Source organism: Scophthalmus maximus, chromosome 16 (genome assembly GCF_022379125.1).
Source record: "Scophthalmus maximus strain ysfricsl-2021 chromosome 16, ASM2237912v1, whole genome shotgun sequence".
Taxonomy (NCBI): domain Eukaryota; kingdom Metazoa; phylum Chordata; class Actinopteri; order Pleuronectiformes; family Scophthalmidae; genus Scophthalmus; species Scophthalmus maximus.
Genome location: NC_061530.1, coordinates 10979411 through 10998537, shown reverse-complemented (window position 1 = coordinate 10998537; position 19127 = coordinate 10979411). Strand labels below are relative to the sequence as shown.

Sequence of the window (19127 nt, the reverse complement as noted above, 5' to 3'; positions counted from 1 at the left end):
AAAAAGATTAGACAGAGACATTTTAAATATCCTGGACCTTACTTTTGATAATGATAGCAAAAATGATTAATAATCATTAATGAGCCACTGATTGTTAGCCCTCGGCATAGCCTTAAAACATACAGGTAGCATGACAAAAAATCTATTTTGTGAAGCTCATGCATTGCTTAAAACGTGCAGCATTGTATCTTTCAGAGCATCTTTCAGTATTGCCGTCCACGCTAACTTAACAGTGGTTTGCCATTAATGATTTTGGGGATTTCAATGCATGCATTACTTTCTTTTCTATTGGTCTCTACTTTTTTGCTCTTGCTACTTTGCTAGTTTCTTTTGTTGTTTCAATCTTTTCCAGGGGCTTCCCAACAGAGCTTCTCAGAGCTAACGCTCAACCAACCCTTCCATCCCTGTCCCAATGCTGTTCCCTGCTGGTCACCGCTGATTCCTGCTTTCTATCATTTCATCTCTGCCTGGACGCACACACATTCACTCTTCCACACAAATGCCTTATTCACCGTATATACTGTGCATACTCAAACATACCTCACTAATGGTTGGTACTGGTTGGTTATAGGTTACTTTAAGGTAATGCAGACTGTGTTTCCATTGCTACTACTTCTGCAGTTTAACCCCCCATCCTAGATATTTTCATTTTCTTCTCAAGTTTAATCTTGCATCATTTAACTCTTCTCTATATTCTTTGGTGTATCTCTTGATGTTCACTTTGGGGATGTACTTCTACCTCCTGTTGCACATTGTTCACTGTGAGAGAGAGTTCAAAGTCAAATTTTCTACATATTGTATGTGAAATCTGTACAGTAATAGCAGCATTACACTGCACACTCTCTCACAATAAACTGAAACTACTTGTATCCCTTACAAACTTGCCTTTCATATTATGCTTTGGTCTTGTTTTTATTCCAACTGATTCGGCCTCCATTGAAAGAGAATGTGCTGCATCATGTTAAATTATTTTTTAATAACCAGTTTATTTTACTATTTTTTTTTTGCTAAATATTTTGCTCATTCACAGAGAAAACTTTTATGTTGAGTGAAACATGTCCTGTGTGTTGAGTACAACTATGAAAAAGCTAACTTTGTGTCTTTTAGGCGTCCTCAAATCATCGGGCGGTTTGAGGAGGGTCAGCCCGTAGAGCAAATGGACACAAGCAGCTCCAGTGAGCCCTCTGCCAACACCGGGCTAATCCAGAGACAAGGCCGCAGCGAAAGGCGCTGTCTGGCTAACAAACATGTACGCTATTATCACTCATTAATCTGAATTACAAAATCTGAAAAGAAAATACATACTATACAATGCATAGTTAAATATACTCTCCATACTTAATACCATTGAATGAATTCCAATTTCTAATTCTGTATTTGTAGGAGATGTCACTGGATGCAGGAAAAGGCCGTTCTGTCCCCAGTGAGCCCAGCCCCACTTTTGCCAACTTGAGAAGAGCGAAGTCACTGGACCGCAGAGTCACAGAGTCTTCAATGACTGTGAGTAGTAACAGTACATCAAATACATATAGAGACAATCACCAGCGGACTATAAAAATCATTTCTAGGTCTCATTAAATGGCTTTGGTGCATCAGGATTTAGCATTTAATATGCTAAAAAGGGGATGTGATCTCTTATCTCTGCTTACTGAATAGTATGTCAATCCAATTCAGAAGCACTGCCGCAGAGATGGATTATAATGCGGTGGTGGCCAAGTGCTTTTGTTTATTTGTTTGTTTTCTACCTTGTGATGCCAGGAAAAGAGCAGCATCTACTTAAAGGAATTTTTCATTTTGTGGTTTCATGGAACGTAAAAAGCTGGTATGTTTGTGGATGTGAATATCAAATATAACAAAACAACTATAAGAATATAAGTAGTATTTTATACATATATTATACTTATCCTTTAGAATGCTAAATTATATAAGTATGATCGGCTGGTGTGATGAAAATCATATAATCACCTTTCTTGATTTAACTTCAGTAAAAGACCAGGCAAAACAACTCTGCACGCACATACACACATATGCGACCACACGCAGCTGCTCTTGTTTTTTTTTCTCTTCACAACTGGTTGCTTAAGGTAGCTCTGGTGTCTGTCTGTCTGACAAACTGCTACTGATCTGACGTCAGCTCAGGGAGTGCTGCAGGGCGATCCGTGTGAGGTTGGTCTCTCTGGCCAAACTGCAGCTGCCAGAGAGACCACCCACTCAAACACACGCGCATTCACATTCATGTACACACCACTGCCGCCACTGCTCCTGCTGATTATAAATAGCTGGCACAGGAGTAGTCACAGTCGCGTGTGTGTCCGCGGGACAGAACGGAAAGAAACAGATTGTCAACATAAGAAGTGAAGGCGGTTAGCCATCAGTATGACTCTCTGCCAGACGGTGACACCACACCTGATGAAGCTCAACAGAAAAAAGGTATTGTTGAGTGAGTGGAGGGCAGGTTTTGGAGGAATGGTTTACTTTGGATTCTATAAACAGACTTGAGCTTGGTTTCAACGTGCAGTAGTTTGTGTTTCACTGGAAAGTCCAGCTCCCGCCAGTCGGTTTCTTTAGCTTGAGTCACGTATGACGTCATACACTTGAGCTGAAGAGGTGCAGACAAATGCACATTATTGCATCAGGGATGAATTCTCTCTGAATAACGACCTTCACTAGGGGGGAAATTGGTAAAAAAATAATGTGCAGATTTTCTATTATGTACTTAGTATCTAACTTCGCAGTTCCAACTGGTAGCTGAATCTCCCATTCATGGTTATTAATTTTAAATAATCTAGTTGCTGTACATAATATCACATCACTCTGGTTTGTGTCCATTGCAGCCCGATCTGCTGAACTTCAAAAAAGGATGGATGACCAAGCTGTATGACGACGGAATGGTAATTTGTTATAATCAGTAGGATTAGAGGACCATCTGCTTCTCTCGCCTACTGAAGTAATATGACATGACACACACAGAGTAGTGGTGAAATCCACCTAACGTTCTCTTTCTTTATATTTAGTGGAAGAAACACTGGTTTGTACTGACAGACCAGAGTCTGAGGTACTACAAGGACTCGATAGCGGAGGAGGTAGGACTTGTCTTCAAAGCCACCGTAAAGCTGTTTGATTGTTTATGTGAATGAATGGGATGGTACAGTTTTATTTTCATGTTGTTGGGTTTTTTTTACTTCTCCATAGGCTTCAGAACTGGATGGTGAGGTTGATCTTTCCACATGTTATGATGTCAAAGAGTTCCCTGTCCAGAGGAACTACGGCTTCCAAATCCTGGTGAGTGTTGATGCCTCATGTCATCGATTGTCTTGCGTCATTAATCACCGGTGAATATGCTCCTCATTGTCTACCCAGCTTCTCTCTGCTGTCTCCTGCCAGGCTATAAACAGCCGGAGACACGAATGCACGTGGTTCAACTTTAGGTATCAGGTTTGACCATTTCTCATTTTGAAAGGATTCTTCGTCTGACACGGAGGATGTCACTTGACTTGTCATCTCTCTGTGAATGGCTGACATAACGGTGGTCTAAATCTGCTCCAGCCGTTGCTAGCCCCGCTTGTCTTTCTGACCCCATCTGCCCCTTATCCTTCACAATATGTTTCCCTAACCTCTTGCATTGAAAAGCCATGTCCTTGTCCACATTTGCTCAGCAACACTCGCGTTTTAAAAAACATTTATGTACATGGCAGTTTTACCCTGAGCCCAGAATTTTCACAACAACCCCATAGTGGTATGGAATCTGCTGTGAACCTAATGATCTCTTTCATTTAATCCTTTGGCTATTAAACATTTTTAGCACATGTCGCTGGCAAAATACTTTCAGGACATATATAGTGGCTTGCAATGCAGTCATTATCCATTTGATGTCAGTGGGGGGTACATATAGATTTATAAACGTAGGAGGAACTACTCGCATACTAATCCTATTTGAAGAGATGAGTAGCTGCAAGGTCATTTCTTTTGTTTACATTTACAGTATTTGAGGCAGCTTCCACAGCTATTTTCTGGAGGAAGTCAGAAATAGAGTTGTCCAGGGGGATCGTTGTCTCTTTGGCTGAGAACAACATGGGTTTGGTGTCGAGAAATTAATAACTCCAGTATTTATATCTACGCTCTCTCTCTGCTCCATGGTCAGACTGGGAAGTGCTGTTGTTGTGTCATTGGCTTAGCTTCAGTGTAGAGTTGAACACAAGTTTAAATCCTGATGCCTGATAAAGTACTTGGTCTCTTAAAGCTTCTGAGGACACAGTAATACCGTTTAAATGCCTGAATGTGATCTTGCACAAATCAAGTGCCACTAGAGGTCACTGTGTATGAGGTTAGATTTATTATGCACACAATAAAGCTGTAATAAGGCCAATGAGTGTAGGATACTTTAGGTTAAAGGCAGATATCCACTGTTAAAGCAACACTTGTAAATGTGCTGCATAGCAGCAGCCACAAGAGGTAAGCTGCTGAATATTATTCAGATAGACACTACGCAGATAGATCCTTGACCCACTCACCAAAGTTACTTAGTGCAAGAAGAGACGTTCAAGGCGCGAGTGGAAAAGAGTCACCATTCTCCCTGTGTCAAGTCAGTGTACCAACAAAACGATTCTGACACTCTATTTTAAGGTAAATGTGTTGCATAATGTTGCTTTAAGTGTTCATCTGTGTATAAGTATAAACATAAAAGTGTTAAATGTCAGAGGCTGTTAACATTATATGGTTTATGTAAAAACTGACCTTCTGTATAGTCAGTTCAACTGCTATTTATTTTGACATATGTATTGTGACTGTTCACAGAGTGTTATGTAGATTTGATTTTGTCATCCTCTTTTGCTCACGTTACTAGTCTAGTTGAAGTTTACAAAATTGAGGGTGTGATGAAAATAAAGACTCCTCAGCTTTGTTTTGATGGTTCTTAGATGCTTTGATTGTGCACAATAATTCAGATCCTGAGCTCAATGTAAATTAACAGCACAACAGAATAAATCAAAGAAGTGAAGCCACAAATATTTGCCTCATTTCACAATTGTTTCAACATTCATTAACCTGCTGATGAAATGGTGTGCTGAGTGGCTATCTGACAATGGAGAGTAAATAGATGTATATCTCTCAAAACACACTTCACTTAGAGTTTAACATAATCTGCATCAAAACTACTTTTGCAAATGGTTGTTATAATGAGGTTACTTAAAAGACATTAGTAAATGTTCAGTCTCTAGTTTCAGTAAGTGAAAGAACTTGCATTGTCTAGGCAGTTCCACAGCTGCACACCAGCTTTACTTGAAACTTGAACAAACACATGCTTATATTTGTATCAAAAAGTTATTTTAATGGACATGGTTGTCTCTTCCCTGTCACTCATACTAATGATGCCTGTCTGCTTTCAGTGTAAAGAGGGGGCATGCACCCTGTCAGCCATGACCTCTGGAATCCGTCGCAACTGGATTCAGGCCATATTGAAGAATGTGCGACCCACTATTGCCCCCGACGTCACACGGTAATCCCCAAAGAGGATTAACACTTCAACCACTGGCAGATGAAGCGACTCCTTTTCTCACTTATTTTATTTTAATCCATCTGTCCTCCTCAACCTCTCTTTCCTTCTTTCTCTTCCTCCCTCAACCGGTATTTTCAACCTGCTGCCAGGAAAAACATCGCTCTGAAACTATCTGTACTGAAGCCCAGGTTGGAGAGCTTATGTGTTGAATATCTCCCCCCTCCTCAAACAGTGATGTAGTTGCTCAGCAATGCCGGCTCCAACGTGTTTGTCGTCCTGCCCTGTGTCATGTGATTGTTGAGTAATGTCTCCCTGCCGTGTGCAGTTGTGCCACTGTAGTGACACACGCTGCAATCAAAACAACATACGAGAATAGCCCACCCGCCCTATCTCAATCGTAAGCAGAGGATGATTTTAATCATTGCCGTAATGTGACTGTTTACTCTGTAACTTCGGGAATTGTGCTCACAAAACAATGACAAAATCATAACTGAAGCTAGAAGGAAAAGCGCTTGACTCGAGTAGCTGGAGAGAGGAGCTGGGATATAAACATAAACATCTATTTCTTCTGGAACTGTTCCAAAATAACAGTTCACCTAAGGATTCTTTTAACAACCCAATTATTTGTTTTAGTATTTGTATTTTACGAATAATGATCATGTATACACCCTCTAATCTGCTTTTGCTGAGTTGCACATCCTACCCTGCCAGTGTCTCCTAGGCAGCGCTCTCCACAGGGAGAATGAGTGATATTTTTGGCATTTCTGCACAGACACCTCACAGACATCTCTTTCTTATTCTTGAGCTCTGTCCCTTGTCATCTTCCCCTTGCTCACACCTCCTGACACCTCCACTCAACACTGTCAGGTCACTTTTTAAAAAAATGCTCTGCCCCTCTTCTTTAAAAGTGCCAATCAGTGTGCTGTGTACTGCGAACACATTCTTCACGTTAAGCTGTTATATAAATGGTGATTACATAGTAACTAGAGCCCGGTGTCTGCCATCAGGCTTACCACGGATCATGACTGAACACCAAAGCTGCTTTCAGCCCTGTGCAACGTGTGCCTTATACATGTTTTGATGCTTTGACTTTTGACTGTTTTGTTTTGTAAATCAGGGTTTCTGCAGGTCTTGAAAAGTTGTGAAAAAAATACTTTTTATTGTAGTTTTTCAACAAAAAGGAGGAGGTGTTAATCTAATTTACAATTTTTTTTATTTTTTTTTTGCTTGCCGTAGGCATTAAACACTCTTAAAGTGAAAGTGAAATTGTGCATGCAGGAGGCGGCTCTGTCCTTTTTTTTGTTGAGTTTCAGTCGGCACCAACAAACACTGTCACTAATGATATTTACAGTTCTATATCAGTACATCATCTCATAATGGGCATGTGTCAACTTTAGTAAAGATTTAAATATATTTGTCTTTTTCAAATGAATCCATTCATTAATGTTAGTCAACATCAATTTATTCAATTTTATTATTGCAAAAGATTGTTAAATACAGCATACAAATGTGATGTAATATTCAATTATTCAAGGTCATCCTAGTCTTTGCTAGTTTTACATCAAACTTTCATTTGGTATGATTGTGAAATTGGCATTAAATGTCATTCTATGCGGCATTTACTGTGTTTTTAAAAGTCTTCAATTTAACTTGGTGAACCCTGCAGAAACCCTGTAAATGCACTTTCAATTGATAATGCACTGCTAGAATTGTCTGCAATGTTGTTTTGTCCAGCAGAGGTGTACGTCATAGTGTTATTGCTCGAGTTGGTGCAACCATAAAAACTAATTGTCAAGTTATGTTCAGGCCTTCCAATATATCTTTTTTATTTGCGATGGTTTCGTTCATTTAGATCCCTCCCTGATGAGAAGATAAAAGCCCAAGTGATGTTGGAGCCGTGTCCACAGGCCACCCCTGAGCCAAGTCCCATTCCTGAGGCCCCAAAGTCTGATGTCCACATACAGCCAGCTGGCAACAATGCCTCTGTCCCTTCCTCTGAGCCCCGTAAAAGCCGCGTTCGTGAGCGCAGACCAGAGGGCCGCTCTAAGACTTACGACTGGTCTGAGTTCAAGATGGAACAGACAGAAAAGCCTGTGAAGGAACGAGCCGACACCGTCGACCTCAGCTCATCGTTCTCCACAACCTCCTCATATTGCTCTCCCTCCTCTTCACCTTCCTCATTAGCGTCCTCTCCTGTCTCTACCTCCTCCCTCCCAGCCTCCTCGGTATCAGGTGCTCACCCACCTTCTCTGATGGAAGAAGCGGAAAAGGAGAATGTCAGGAGGGGCGTCCCTCTACACAGCACAACTAGTGCAACCCACATGCCAAATACTGTTACTGTTTCCAAGACTTCCACACTAACTACAACGCCACCGGTACAGCCACCTATACCTGAAAGCCAAGAGCAAGGAAAAATGGAAGTGGACCACCCTACAGCCATGCTTCCTGCTAGTGAAGAAAAGAAGGACAACAGAACCTCGGGTGTCAATGAAGAGATTGAGCAGCGATGGCATGAGGTGGAGACAACACCGTTGAGAGAAGAAAAGCAAGTGCCCATCAACACGTCGATAGCAAACTCTGGCAACTCCAACAGATTGCCTGCCCATGAGCTGGCTGCACTGCTAGACAAGGAGGTGTGTCTACTTATTGTGGTCATAATACAGAATGTTCTTTTGTGCTGTTTATTAATAATTTTTTTTTACTCTCTTTATTCAGTTGGGACAGAAGCAGAAGGAGCTTGACCGACTAACGAAGCAGAACAACCTTTTAAAAGTGCAGCTGGAGGATGCTCTAGGGAGAGAACAGTGTGCCAGAGAGGGCTATGTACTGCAGGTACTATACTCACCATCCATCACACAGGATTAGAAGGTTTTAAAATTGACACCTTGCACCAATAGCATAGCTACATGAGTTTTGACGAAGAAATCTTCACAATTAAAATGCGCAGATTGGTATTGCAAGGTTTGCAAAGTACTATATGTGTACTGGTTAGACATGTGGTGCAGTAAATGCTATCAACTGTGCCACAGAACATGATAGATTGTATTTTTTGTTGGTTCATGATAGATGTGTGTATTTATGGTAACTCATAAAATTCAACTAACAGGTGTGGGTGCTTATTCTCTGAAACTGTTATGCATGGTTGTGGTTCTCTTAGCATGAGTTTTCACTAACTGTTTTTACGGAGTTTCACATCTCCTGGGAAAACAATTGATTTGATCTGATATTCTTAAGGTAAGAAACGTAATCAATAGGCCTTGCGCTGTGCTTTTTCTATCTGTTCATCTGTGCTTTGTCTGTGTCCTTTTTTCAAGCTCGATATCTGCATGCTTTTTGGTGTTTCAGAATTGCATACATTTACTAATTTCTTTTTTTACATTGTGCACATATTAGTTATACTGTGAAATTATAAATCACTTGTTAGTCACCCACAGACCGTTTTTATTTGTTTGGGGAGGTGTTTTCTTTTTAAACCTCTCAGTTTCCATGTCACCTCTGAAAAAGCACAGTGGAAGCTTGGAGAAAAGCATTGATCAAAAGAGATGCTTAAGAAAGGAGAAAAAAAGCTATTTTCCTGGTAACCCCCGAGATGTGGCTCTCCGTATATGGTAGAGGAAGTAAGGTGATGTCATTAATGAAACTCTCATCAATCTTTTTCAAGAGTGCCACACCCCCTTCCTCTTCACCACACAGAGTGCCATGGCAACGCTTGCACAAGCTTAATCAAGATTTGCAGGGCGAATTGGAGGCCCAAAAGTGTAAGCAGGACCTTGCTCAGCAGCAGATTCGGACACTAAAGAGAAGCTACACTGAAGCCCAGGATGCTGTAGACCGCCATGAGACTGATATTCAGGCTCTGCAGGGTAAACTCGCTTGTGCAATGGCTGAAATCTTCGCAAGTGAACAGGCTGTGGCCCGAATGCGCAATGAGCTCAAGTTAGAACAGGAGCGTTCAAAGGAACAAGAAGTGGAATATGGACAAAGTGAGGTCACTCTACGTTCCCAGCTAAAGGACAGTGAGGACAGACTCCGTGAAGTAGAGGCCTGCCTCTTGGAGAGGAACCAGGCACTTAGGCACCTCGAGCATCAGCAGGCCCTTCAACGAGACCACATGAGAGAGGTACAGAGGTTACAGGATAGGCTGCAAGAGGTGACTGCTCGACTAAATGCTACCGAAGAGGGTCAAGCTTTGAAGGAAGAGCGCCTGAGGAAGGAGCAGCATAGCATGGAAGAGAGTCATGAGAGGGAAAAACAGAATCTGTGTAGAAGATTAGCTCAGGCTGAAATGGCACAGAAAGAGATGGAGGACAGACTGCTGGAGGCTGAGCAGCAGGTAGATGCTCTGTTGAGAGGGAGGCAGACCTTAGGAGGAAAAGAATGCAAGGAGGAAATGTTGAAGTTACAAGAAGAACTAACCCAAAGGATTGGCATGGTAGAGTCACTGAGGGAGAGCGTGCGTAGGCTAGAAGAAGAGAAAGGCCATCTCACTTGCCGCTGCCAAGAGCTTCTCAACCAGATTGCAGAAGCAGACCGTGAGGTGAATAAGCTCCGTAAATGTCTGGACACTGAAGAGGCTGACTACTACACCCTGGAGCACTCATATGAGAGGGCTACCCAAGAGTTTCAGAAAATGAGCCAGTTCCTTAGAGAAAAAGAGGAAGAGATCCGGCAAACTAAGGAGATGTATGAGAGGCTGGTGGAACGCAAGGAAGAGGACCTGAAAGAAGCGTTTGTTAAAATGAGAGCACTTGGCAGCAGCTTGGAGGAAACAGAACAGAAGTTGCAAGCTAAGGAGGAGCTTCTCTGTCAAATGAGTCAAAGCCTCTTGGATAAGGTTGAGCCCTGTAGTGCTGAAAAGGATCTGCAAGCCAAGCTTGTGGTCGCAGAGGACCGAATCGCAGAACTTGAGCAGCATCTCAATGCCCTGCAGTTGGGCTATGCTGACCTACGAATGGAAAGACAACAAATCCCAGAACAGAGGGAGAAGGGAAGGGTTAAAAAATCAGCCTCCTTACCACCAAATACAGAGCTTTCATGTTCCTTTTACAGTAATCAACAATCCAAGACAGAAAACATCCCAGATGATATTGAGTCTCAAGCTAAGAGATCAAGAATACGTTTTTCCAGTATTCAGTGCCAAAAATACATCAGCTTAGAGGGCATGGTATCAGGCCATGCGAGTGGTAGCCATTTGAGCAGTACTTTACTGGACACAGGACAAAAAGTTGACCAAGATGTAAATGAAGACATTGGTTTAACTGCAGAAAATATCTCCTCTGTTATGCCACATACTAGTGACCCAGAGAAGTTTATCTCCATCATTACTGCCCTAGAAACTAAACTGCTTGCCACTGAGGATAAGCTAAGAAACCTCACACAGAATCTAGAAGACCAGCGATCCACCCAAGCAGACGTCATGTCCAAGATTGATCTAGAGATGACAGAAAATAATCATTACCCAGAGAAAGAGTTTAGCTGTGGAAGTGGGATACTGAGTGGTGCTGCCAATAAGCATTATGCCAAGGCCCTGGTGTGTGTGGAAGGCAGTCGAGAGAAAGTCAGAGCTATTCTCAGTGGCTTTCATGATACCGCAGGTACACAGCTGCATTCATTGTCAGAGATCGAGAACGATCTGTTCAATGCATCACTGTACATCCAACAAGGTCAAAAGACATTGGAAGAGCAAACACCAGTTGTCCATCAAAATCAAACTCAGGAGACTCGAGATGGAGAAGCTTTGAAACTCTTTGCCAAAACCCTGTCCCTTGAGGCTGTAGTTTTGAACAAAATGGCCTTATTGATACAGACTTCAAAGTCTGACATTAAACAAGCACTTGCAGAGATATGGAAAGATATAGAAAACATTAAAAAGAGTGACAAAGATTGCTTGGCTGTAGTTTATGCTGATGTCTTGACCAAGAAGCTGATGTTAGATAGTGCATTCTGGAGAGAATTGGAGAAAACTGAGACAGATGTTGCTAAATGCAAAGAGGGCAGTGCGTCAGCTGATGTAGCTGTTGATGTCACAATCTTTAACACCTTCATCAAAGCAGAAGTAGCCTACTCTATTCAAAACCTTAAACTTTCCTATGAAGAGAAATTCAAAATACTGAAAAGGGAGTTGACTGAAGCTCATGATAACCTATATCAGAGGGAAATGGCACTGAAAGCAATTATTGCAGCTTCCAAAAGGCCTGATTTGAAAAATGTTATAAAGGATGTCAGAAATAACTTAGGATTCAATAAACAAGAGTTAGCTGACATTCACCCCCCTGAACTTGCGCCTTACATGGAGCAGATTGAAATGGAAGAGGCTAGAGACTTGGCTGAGAAAATTGTGGACAGACACCTGACTGAAGATATGCCCTCTTGTGGTGTTGACTCCATTGAAATGCTACAAAATGCCCATGACAACCTGGCTAATGAGCTTCAGAGACAAGCAGAAATCCTCCATAAGTATGCTCAAGAGATAGAAAGTGGTGAAAACCATCCTGGGCTGGCTAAAATGATCCATGCCTTTTTCGGGCAGCAAACTTCACATAATTTCACAAGTACCTCTCTTTGTATGCGTGAAGCCCTTATCCAGGCTCAAGTGGCTTATGTGGCATGCAGGTTACGGGCCATGCATGAACAAGACGTGGGTTGGTGTAAACAGACCGGTCAGAACATGGATGCTCTCGTCCAGCAGCATGCCCGTAATGTTAGTGCTATCCAAGAGAAATATGAAGCATCCTTACAGGAGGAGCGCTTGAGTTTCACACAGACAGTGGCTGCTCTCCAAATGGAGAACCAAACACTGAAGACTGAGATCAGCAAACGTGTGAACCAGCTCTCCCAGCAGCAGGAGCAACTGGCCCTCCTGGAGGAGCGCTACCAGATGGACACTCAAGAGCTGAATCAGTTGCACAAGAAAGAGCTACGCCAAGTGGAGCAAGGCCATGCTTCAACAGAGCTGGCCCTCATGGAGACGGTGGCTGACAGCCAACGAAAGTTAGAGGTTCTGCTGGTGGACATGGACACCATGAAGGAGCAACACGAGAGTCAAGCAAAGAAACTGGAGGAGCAGTATGAACAGAGGATCTGTGATCTCCAGCACATCCACAGGGAGGAGATTGAAAAGTTACATTCCCAGTATGTGGAAAACATTCAATGCGTTAAAGAGCACCTGCAGGACAAAAAGGGTCCTGAGGTTTCACACTACGAGGCCACAATACCAATGGAAGAGGAGGAGCAGGGGAAGGGGGAGGATGCACAGAATATGTCCGAGGTGGACTCAATGGTGGTTCTGAAGGACCGCATCCAGGAGCTGGAGACTCAGATGAACACCATGAGGGACGAACTTGAGAACAAGCACCTGGAAGGAGATGTGGCCAGCCTGAGAGAGAAATACCAGAGAGACTTTGAAAGTCTTAAGGTTTTTGCTCTTTCAATATTTCCTTAATGAATCCATTTTTGTAAGTGAGAGACTAGTACAGTAGATAAATAGTTACATAACGAAATAAGCAGTTGCTTTGGTCTGTCAATCAACTAATATTCGGCAATAATTTGGAATTGGGAAATGGTGTGATTTCAGAGTACATGTAGATCACAAACTGTGAAATGGTTCTAATTGGAGCGTTTGGGGATGTCCCCACTTACCTATTATGTTTTTGATTTCCCTGCAATATGAATCCTTCAGCCTTTTAGCCACATTAGTGGTTCTAGCAATGGCTTTTTCAGTTCACCGTTTTGGTGTAGACACTTCAAACATTGGATGGATTTGTTTGATTCACTTGGCAATGGGGATCATGGTAAACACACCCAAAGCTGACATAATCTTTTACCTCAAAGCTTACAGCGCTGTTTTTAAGAAACCTTATCTAATTATTTCATATTTAGTCCTAAAAGCAGAAGTGCAGGTTTACTCCACAATAAACCTAAATTAAAAAGATCAAAGCAATTTTAAAATAAAGCTCTACATTAGGAACATAAAAACTGCACCTCGATTTAGGGTTAGCTTTCGTATGAGATGCTGTATAATGTCTTGATAGTCTTTCAATATTATAAGTAGAGAAATTAATGTTAATGTTCTTTTCCTGCGGCAGATCCACATTTGGGACATCCCTAGTAGTTTTACATTATCAATTAAAACAATCCATTAGAGGTACATGTTGGCACCACTTACGTACACTCTGAAAATTAAGTCCCAAATGTCTCACTTGCTTCCAACATTGCTTCTTCATTTGGTTATCAACAGACATACCATTTCCCATATTCAAAGCTTGAGGGAAGTCTGGTCTATGAATGACAAGAATGCAAAAACTTTTCGCTTTAACTCACTATCTTTTCAACATAGCTGGGTTTGAAATGATAAAAAAAAAGCTTGCATGGCTTCTGTCACTGATTTTGCATGACACACCGTGTAGTGAGCTAGTATTAAACATTGCACTGACCCTAAAGTCACAAAATAAAATATACGTGGTAAATTGTGTGCAAAATAAATAATGTGAAGACAGAGTCTTGACCCTTTCTTTCTGTAGGCCACGTGTGAACGTGGGTTTGCTGCAATGGAAGAAACACACCACAAGGTAATAGAAGACATCCAGAGGCAACATCAGAGGGAGATCTCCAAACTCCTGGAAGAGCGAGAGAGACTCTTGGCTGAGGAAACTGCCGCAACAATTGCCGGTAAAGAAATGAATTCTTCTGCCGTCCATAATCACTGACACAAGAGTGTCATATTATAACTAAATGTGGGTGATCTATCTTTACTGTAGCTATTGAAGCTATGAAAAATGCGCACAAGGAGGATCTGGAGAAGACCCAGCGCTCCCAACTGAGTGGACTGAACTCTGACATTGATGAGCTTCGCATACAATACGAGTACGTTATTTTGTGAAAACATTTTTCAGGTTTTAGCAGTAACCTGTGAAATTGAGAACATTTTTGTCACTACATATTTATGGCTTAGGTGGATGGTCAACCAATCCATTCAGCCTGTTAACTCTGAGGTTAACTCAAATCTTTTCAAACACATCAGAAGAGAGCTCCGGGTTGATGTTATGATGCTCTGAATGTCTAGGGAGGAGCTGCAGTCCATCCACAGAGAACTGGAGGTGTTGTCAGAGCAGTATTCTCAGAAATGTCTGGAGAACGCTCACCTGGCCCAGGCGCTCGAGGCCGAGAGGCAGGCCCTCAGGCAGTGTCAGCGAGAGAACCAGGAGCTGAATGCTCACAACCAGGTTTGAATGCACATACATGCATATACACATGAAATAAAACATTACTGTCCACCAAAATGCAGCATAACGTCATTCTGCCCGGCAGGAATTGAATAACCGCCTGAGTGTGGAGATCACTCGGATGCGCTCCTGTTTCAGTGGTGAAACTGCGTTGTCACCACTGACCCAGGGCAAAGATGTGTATGAACTGGAGGTATGTGTAAACACACAAGTTGTGTACACACACACACACATATACACAAACACACACATACACACTAATGATTTGCTTTAATATTATGAGTGTTCCCCTTCCATCTTTTAGGTGTTGCTACGTATCAAGGAGTCAGAGATCCAGTACCTTAAACAGGAAATCCACTCTTTGAAAGATGAACTGCAGTCTGCTTTAAGGGTAAGAACAACAAATGGTTCTGTATTGCCAACAATTTCCTGAAGGTATGTAACTGTATATCTGTGTCTTTTAACAAGATGGAAAAAACAGGGACAATATCATTGACATAAAAATATCATTTTTATCAGGACAAGAAATATGCCACAGACAAATATAAGGACATCTATACAGAGCTCAGCATTGTGAAAGCAAAGGCTGACTGTGACATCACAAAACTGAAGGAGAAACTTCTCATTGCCACCGAAGCTTTAGGCGAGAGGACTGTCGATGGAACAGTCACATCTGGATACGGTAAATGGAACGAGTTAAATTTTCGTATTAAAATAATTCACATTTTATTTGCAATGCCAAAGTTATATATGTCAGAAATGAGAACATTCAGGAGTGACGTGATGACAATGAGTTTCAGTTGAATATCTGAGAAAGACAATGACCTGTGGAGCTGTTTGATTAGATATGTATCAGTTTAATAGTGATGCTTGATGCTATAATGCAACTTGAGTTAAATGATACTAATGACAAACCTTTGTTGTGTTTTTTTAGATATCATGAAATCAAAAAGTAATCCAGATATCATTAAAAAAGAAAAATCAATAACCTCCAAGCAATTGAGAGGCATAAGGTCAAAGGTGAGTGTCATTTAATGAAAATAAAATTTAAGAATTCTTGCCCATTTATTGGCATTTCATTTCAAATTCAAACCCACGTACTCTAAACATGCCTCTTGAGTTTGCTGTGTGATGTGGTGTGTCAAGGTTTTGTTGTGCAGACTTCACTGTCACACGTATCGTAGGAATGTGCTCCAGAGTTGGTTGGTCAGGACATTGCCACTGAAAGTCCCATAAGTTTGTCATCTGTCTGTTTTGTCCATCAGTCTGTCACTGAACAGGTATCATGGGATAGCTGACACTCCCATTGTGGAGTGCTTCCCCCCAAGCCCCGCCCCGAGATGTGCTGTAGGTATAGCATGATGTAGAGCGAAGCATGCCCTTACATCCCTCGCATGATCTCCCCTGTCCACCCCGCCCCAACCCTTCCTTTATGTCCCCTCCTGCACCTTCAAAGCTGATTGTAGTGCCCACCCCTCTGTTGGATATCACCAATGTGACCATCAACAGTTCCTAGTGTGTCGTGCAAAAACCTGTCTGGTTGCATTCGTCTCCCATACTGTATGCCGAAATGAATAGCCCTTCCTTTGGGGAATAAACTTATTTGCAAGTTTTTGCCAAGAGGTATGCTGCTTTCAGACATGCACTGAATTCTGGACATTTTTCCTGAACTTCTGCTGCCAGCCCCCCGGTTAAAAAATTGCTGGGAAATGTCTGAGTGAGCCCACGTTAGAATACAGCAGGAAGATTCACTGCAAGACAGTGGGCGCTCTCCCCAGGTTTTCTACCCAGGAAATGTTCCTGCCCTTGTGAACGTATCGGACCCAGACAATCTCCTGCCGCGTTCTTCATATGTGAAGTTCATGTCTGAAAACACATTTTAGATGAAGACAACAATACCGTCGTCAATACAGTCGTTATGCTAAACTATCTTGCTGCTAGCTGTAGCTTCCTATTCAGCATTCAAACATGAGAAAGATAAAGATTTTCTTATCAAAGTGTGAGTGGCCCTTTTTCATGCAACACATCTCACGTGTTCTAAAATGGTTTTGTTCTGTTAACTTAAAAAAATAACAAATAAACTTTCTGCAATATGTTTTTAGCCCCGAGGGATGTGGGGGTACATAGTGGTCAACATGTCAGTCTGTTTGTAATCATTTCATTTCTGGAGCAGAACAGTTTCCGTAGTAAAACTAAAAAAACACAGAACTTTTTCAAGAAACATTACCATAATATTAATCGGGTTGTGAAGTGGGGTTTTTTTTCTTCTTTTTTTTAAAAAGTCTGTTCATTATCACTGAAAGACATATCACGACTTCATGTAACTGTGATAGCACCAAATGGTTTTGTAGGTGCCGGAGGGATATGTCATCACCTGATGACTCTTTTTTTTTTGTCCATTTGTGAGTGTTTGAATCATCAGTGTTTTAATTTATTTGAGTGTTTTGTGAACCAGTATAGTAGAAACTCCTGTGTGGCATGACCATATTCCTGCATAACCACTTTTTCCTGTGTGTCTGACCTGAATTAAAGTATGTCATCCAGAGCAGATCAACAGGTGCCTAACATAAAACATAACTGTGTGGTGGTGTCTGTGTTTTTGTGTGGTTGGTCTTTTTTAGTTTGTTTGTTTTAAATACTCCTCTCTTGCCTACATGTGCCCGTATCGTCTTTTTAGAATAATTTACTTTCTTTCTCTTGTCTTTAACAGAGCCTGAAAGAGGGACTAACCGTGCAGGAGCGCATGAAGCTTTTTGAGGCAAAAGATTCCAAAAAGATTTGAATATCAAGAATCAGAGGTTTCTTCTCTCTTTCCTGGCCTTGAGCAGCGTCAGCTGAGTACTCTTATAGGAAATACAAAGGTCTTCTTAACATGGACCTGCTGCTTCTATGCCTCTGATAAGTTGTCATATGTTTGATCAAGTCGTTGTTGTTGTTTTTTTTTTAATCAAGAGGAAAAAGTTTTACTGAATCAATCCCGTGTTAGATCTCCAACTTGGACAGATTATACATCTATGTATTTAAAAGAGAAGTGTCAAATAAGCTGTGAGAGGGATTCATGACAGCATTTCTATTGATCCTCCAAAATGCCAAAACAGCCAGCAATACACAGTATGAATAATATATATTTCCCAATATGAATTAAGTATCTGCTGTATTTTATTATTATTGTTACATTTTTCTATATCTAATCATTTTTAATGTGTTAAATGTTGCACCAGTTGTGTTGTACATAACTACTGGATGTATGTAAGAGTATGGTTTGCTGTTGATTGTTGGGGCATCTGCTGTATTATAACTATGGTTTGACTGATGGTGGAAAACAATGTGATGCTTAACTTGCTTATGTATGAGAGTTTTATAAAAATGGAGTGTCTGTGTGTGAAGGGGGGGGGGGGTGGGGTGGGGGGGGGATTGCACTTATCACTTGACTACTTGAGGAAGCTTTCTTTTGTCTCAAATCGGTGTAGTGACATTGAGTCAATTATTGCAGTGCAACCAAACATCCAGAACTTCTGTAGAACCTGGTGAACAGCAGTGACTTGTAAGTGATACTGGAATTTTTTTTTTGTTTTTTAAGTTTCTTAAAACCTGAATTTGTGTTTGCTCAGCTTTGACTTTGGTGTGAAAAGATCATCTCATAAAAAACTGAAACCATATAGGACCTTGCATGACTGTACAGAATCGCAGAATGATCATGTTGCCTTTGTTTTCCTACTTTATGCTTTAGTGTGGAGCTCTTGACACTAATAAGCTTTGCTTTTGCAAGTCCTACTGCTTAGGTGTTGAGATTGAAATGTTTTACTGTAAGCGGCAGTCTTGAAGTACTCGGCCCAGTCCCTGACCTCTCACTGAAATCTAGTCATGCCTCAACTGAGTGAAGAATAAGAACATCCATGAAAACCTGTGCAGCTATGGATACACACTGTATAGTATTCAAACCACGCCTTGTACATATATATATGCCACACAGATGGACTTCTGTGTTTTTGTTTTAAACTTGTACCTTGCCCACTAGCTCTATATGAAATATATATATATGAATATTTTTTATTTTCATTTGAATGTATGATGTCAAATAAATGAAGTGTTTGGAAATTGTGCAGTAGTATTTTTTCTTCTGCTTTTTGGCAAAGACACTTACATCTACTCTGTACATTCACTACTACACTAGTTCAAATTTGAGGTATTTTTTCTTTACTTGAGTATTTCCCTTTAATAGTTCATGTAGTGGCATGTAGTAAACATGTTAGAGAGACTGGTACTGCATGTATCTGACAACTACAGTATAGCTACTAGTTATGTCTAAATGTGAATTCTTCATCTGAAATGTCTTTTTTCTTTAGAACTCACCTTAAGGCAAACAAAAAAAAATTGTTTTGCCTTTTTATTTTATTTTTTTGTCCATAAGT

The 19127-nt window shown here is 41.2% G+C and overlaps 1 protein-coding gene across 10 annotated transcripts in view; it reads left to right on the top strand.

The window, feature by feature from the left end:
• Positions 1 to 18816, top strand: part of si:ch73-103b11.2 (myosin phosphatase Rho-interacting protein) — a 45985-nt gene extending 27169 nt beyond the window's left edge. For 4 of the 10 annotated variants that reach the window (XM_035612634.2, XM_035612636.2, XM_035612631.2 and 1 more), the window contains 18 exons: positions 1108 to 1249; positions 1384 to 1500; positions 2835 to 2891; positions 3015 to 3083; positions 3193 to 3282; positions 5385 to 5494; positions 5644 to 5682; positions 7347 to 8127; positions 8210 to 8326; positions 9156 to 12908; positions 14014 to 14161; positions 14251 to 14356; positions 14556 to 14715; positions 14801 to 14908; positions 15020 to 15106; positions 15235 to 15397; positions 15650 to 15735; positions 17426 to 18816. In XM_035612634.2, coding sequence (XP_035468527.2) covers positions 1108 to 1249; positions 1384 to 1500; positions 2835 to 2891; positions 3015 to 3083; positions 3193 to 3282; positions 5385 to 5494; positions 5644 to 5682; positions 7347 to 8127; positions 8210 to 8326; positions 9156 to 12908; positions 14014 to 14161; positions 14251 to 14356; positions 14556 to 14715; positions 14801 to 14908; positions 15020 to 15106; positions 15235 to 15397; positions 15650 to 15735; positions 17426 to 17497 — 6205 coding nt within the window. In that variant the 3' untranslated portion in view covers positions 17498 to 18816. Of the gene's footprint in view, positions 1 to 1107; positions 1250 to 1383; positions 1501 to 2834; positions 2892 to 3014; positions 3084 to 3192; positions 3283 to 5384; positions 5495 to 5643; positions 5683 to 7346; positions 8128 to 8209; positions 8327 to 9155; positions 12949 to 14013; positions 14162 to 14250; positions 14357 to 14555; positions 14716 to 14800; positions 14909 to 15019; positions 15107 to 15234; positions 15398 to 15649; positions 15736 to 15980; positions 16063 to 17425 lie in introns of those variants that run through there. The other 6 variants (XM_035612633.2, XM_035612641.2, XM_035612632.2 and 3 more) reach the window with 6 other exon arrangements.
• Positions 18817 to 19127: the final 311 nt, after the last annotated feature.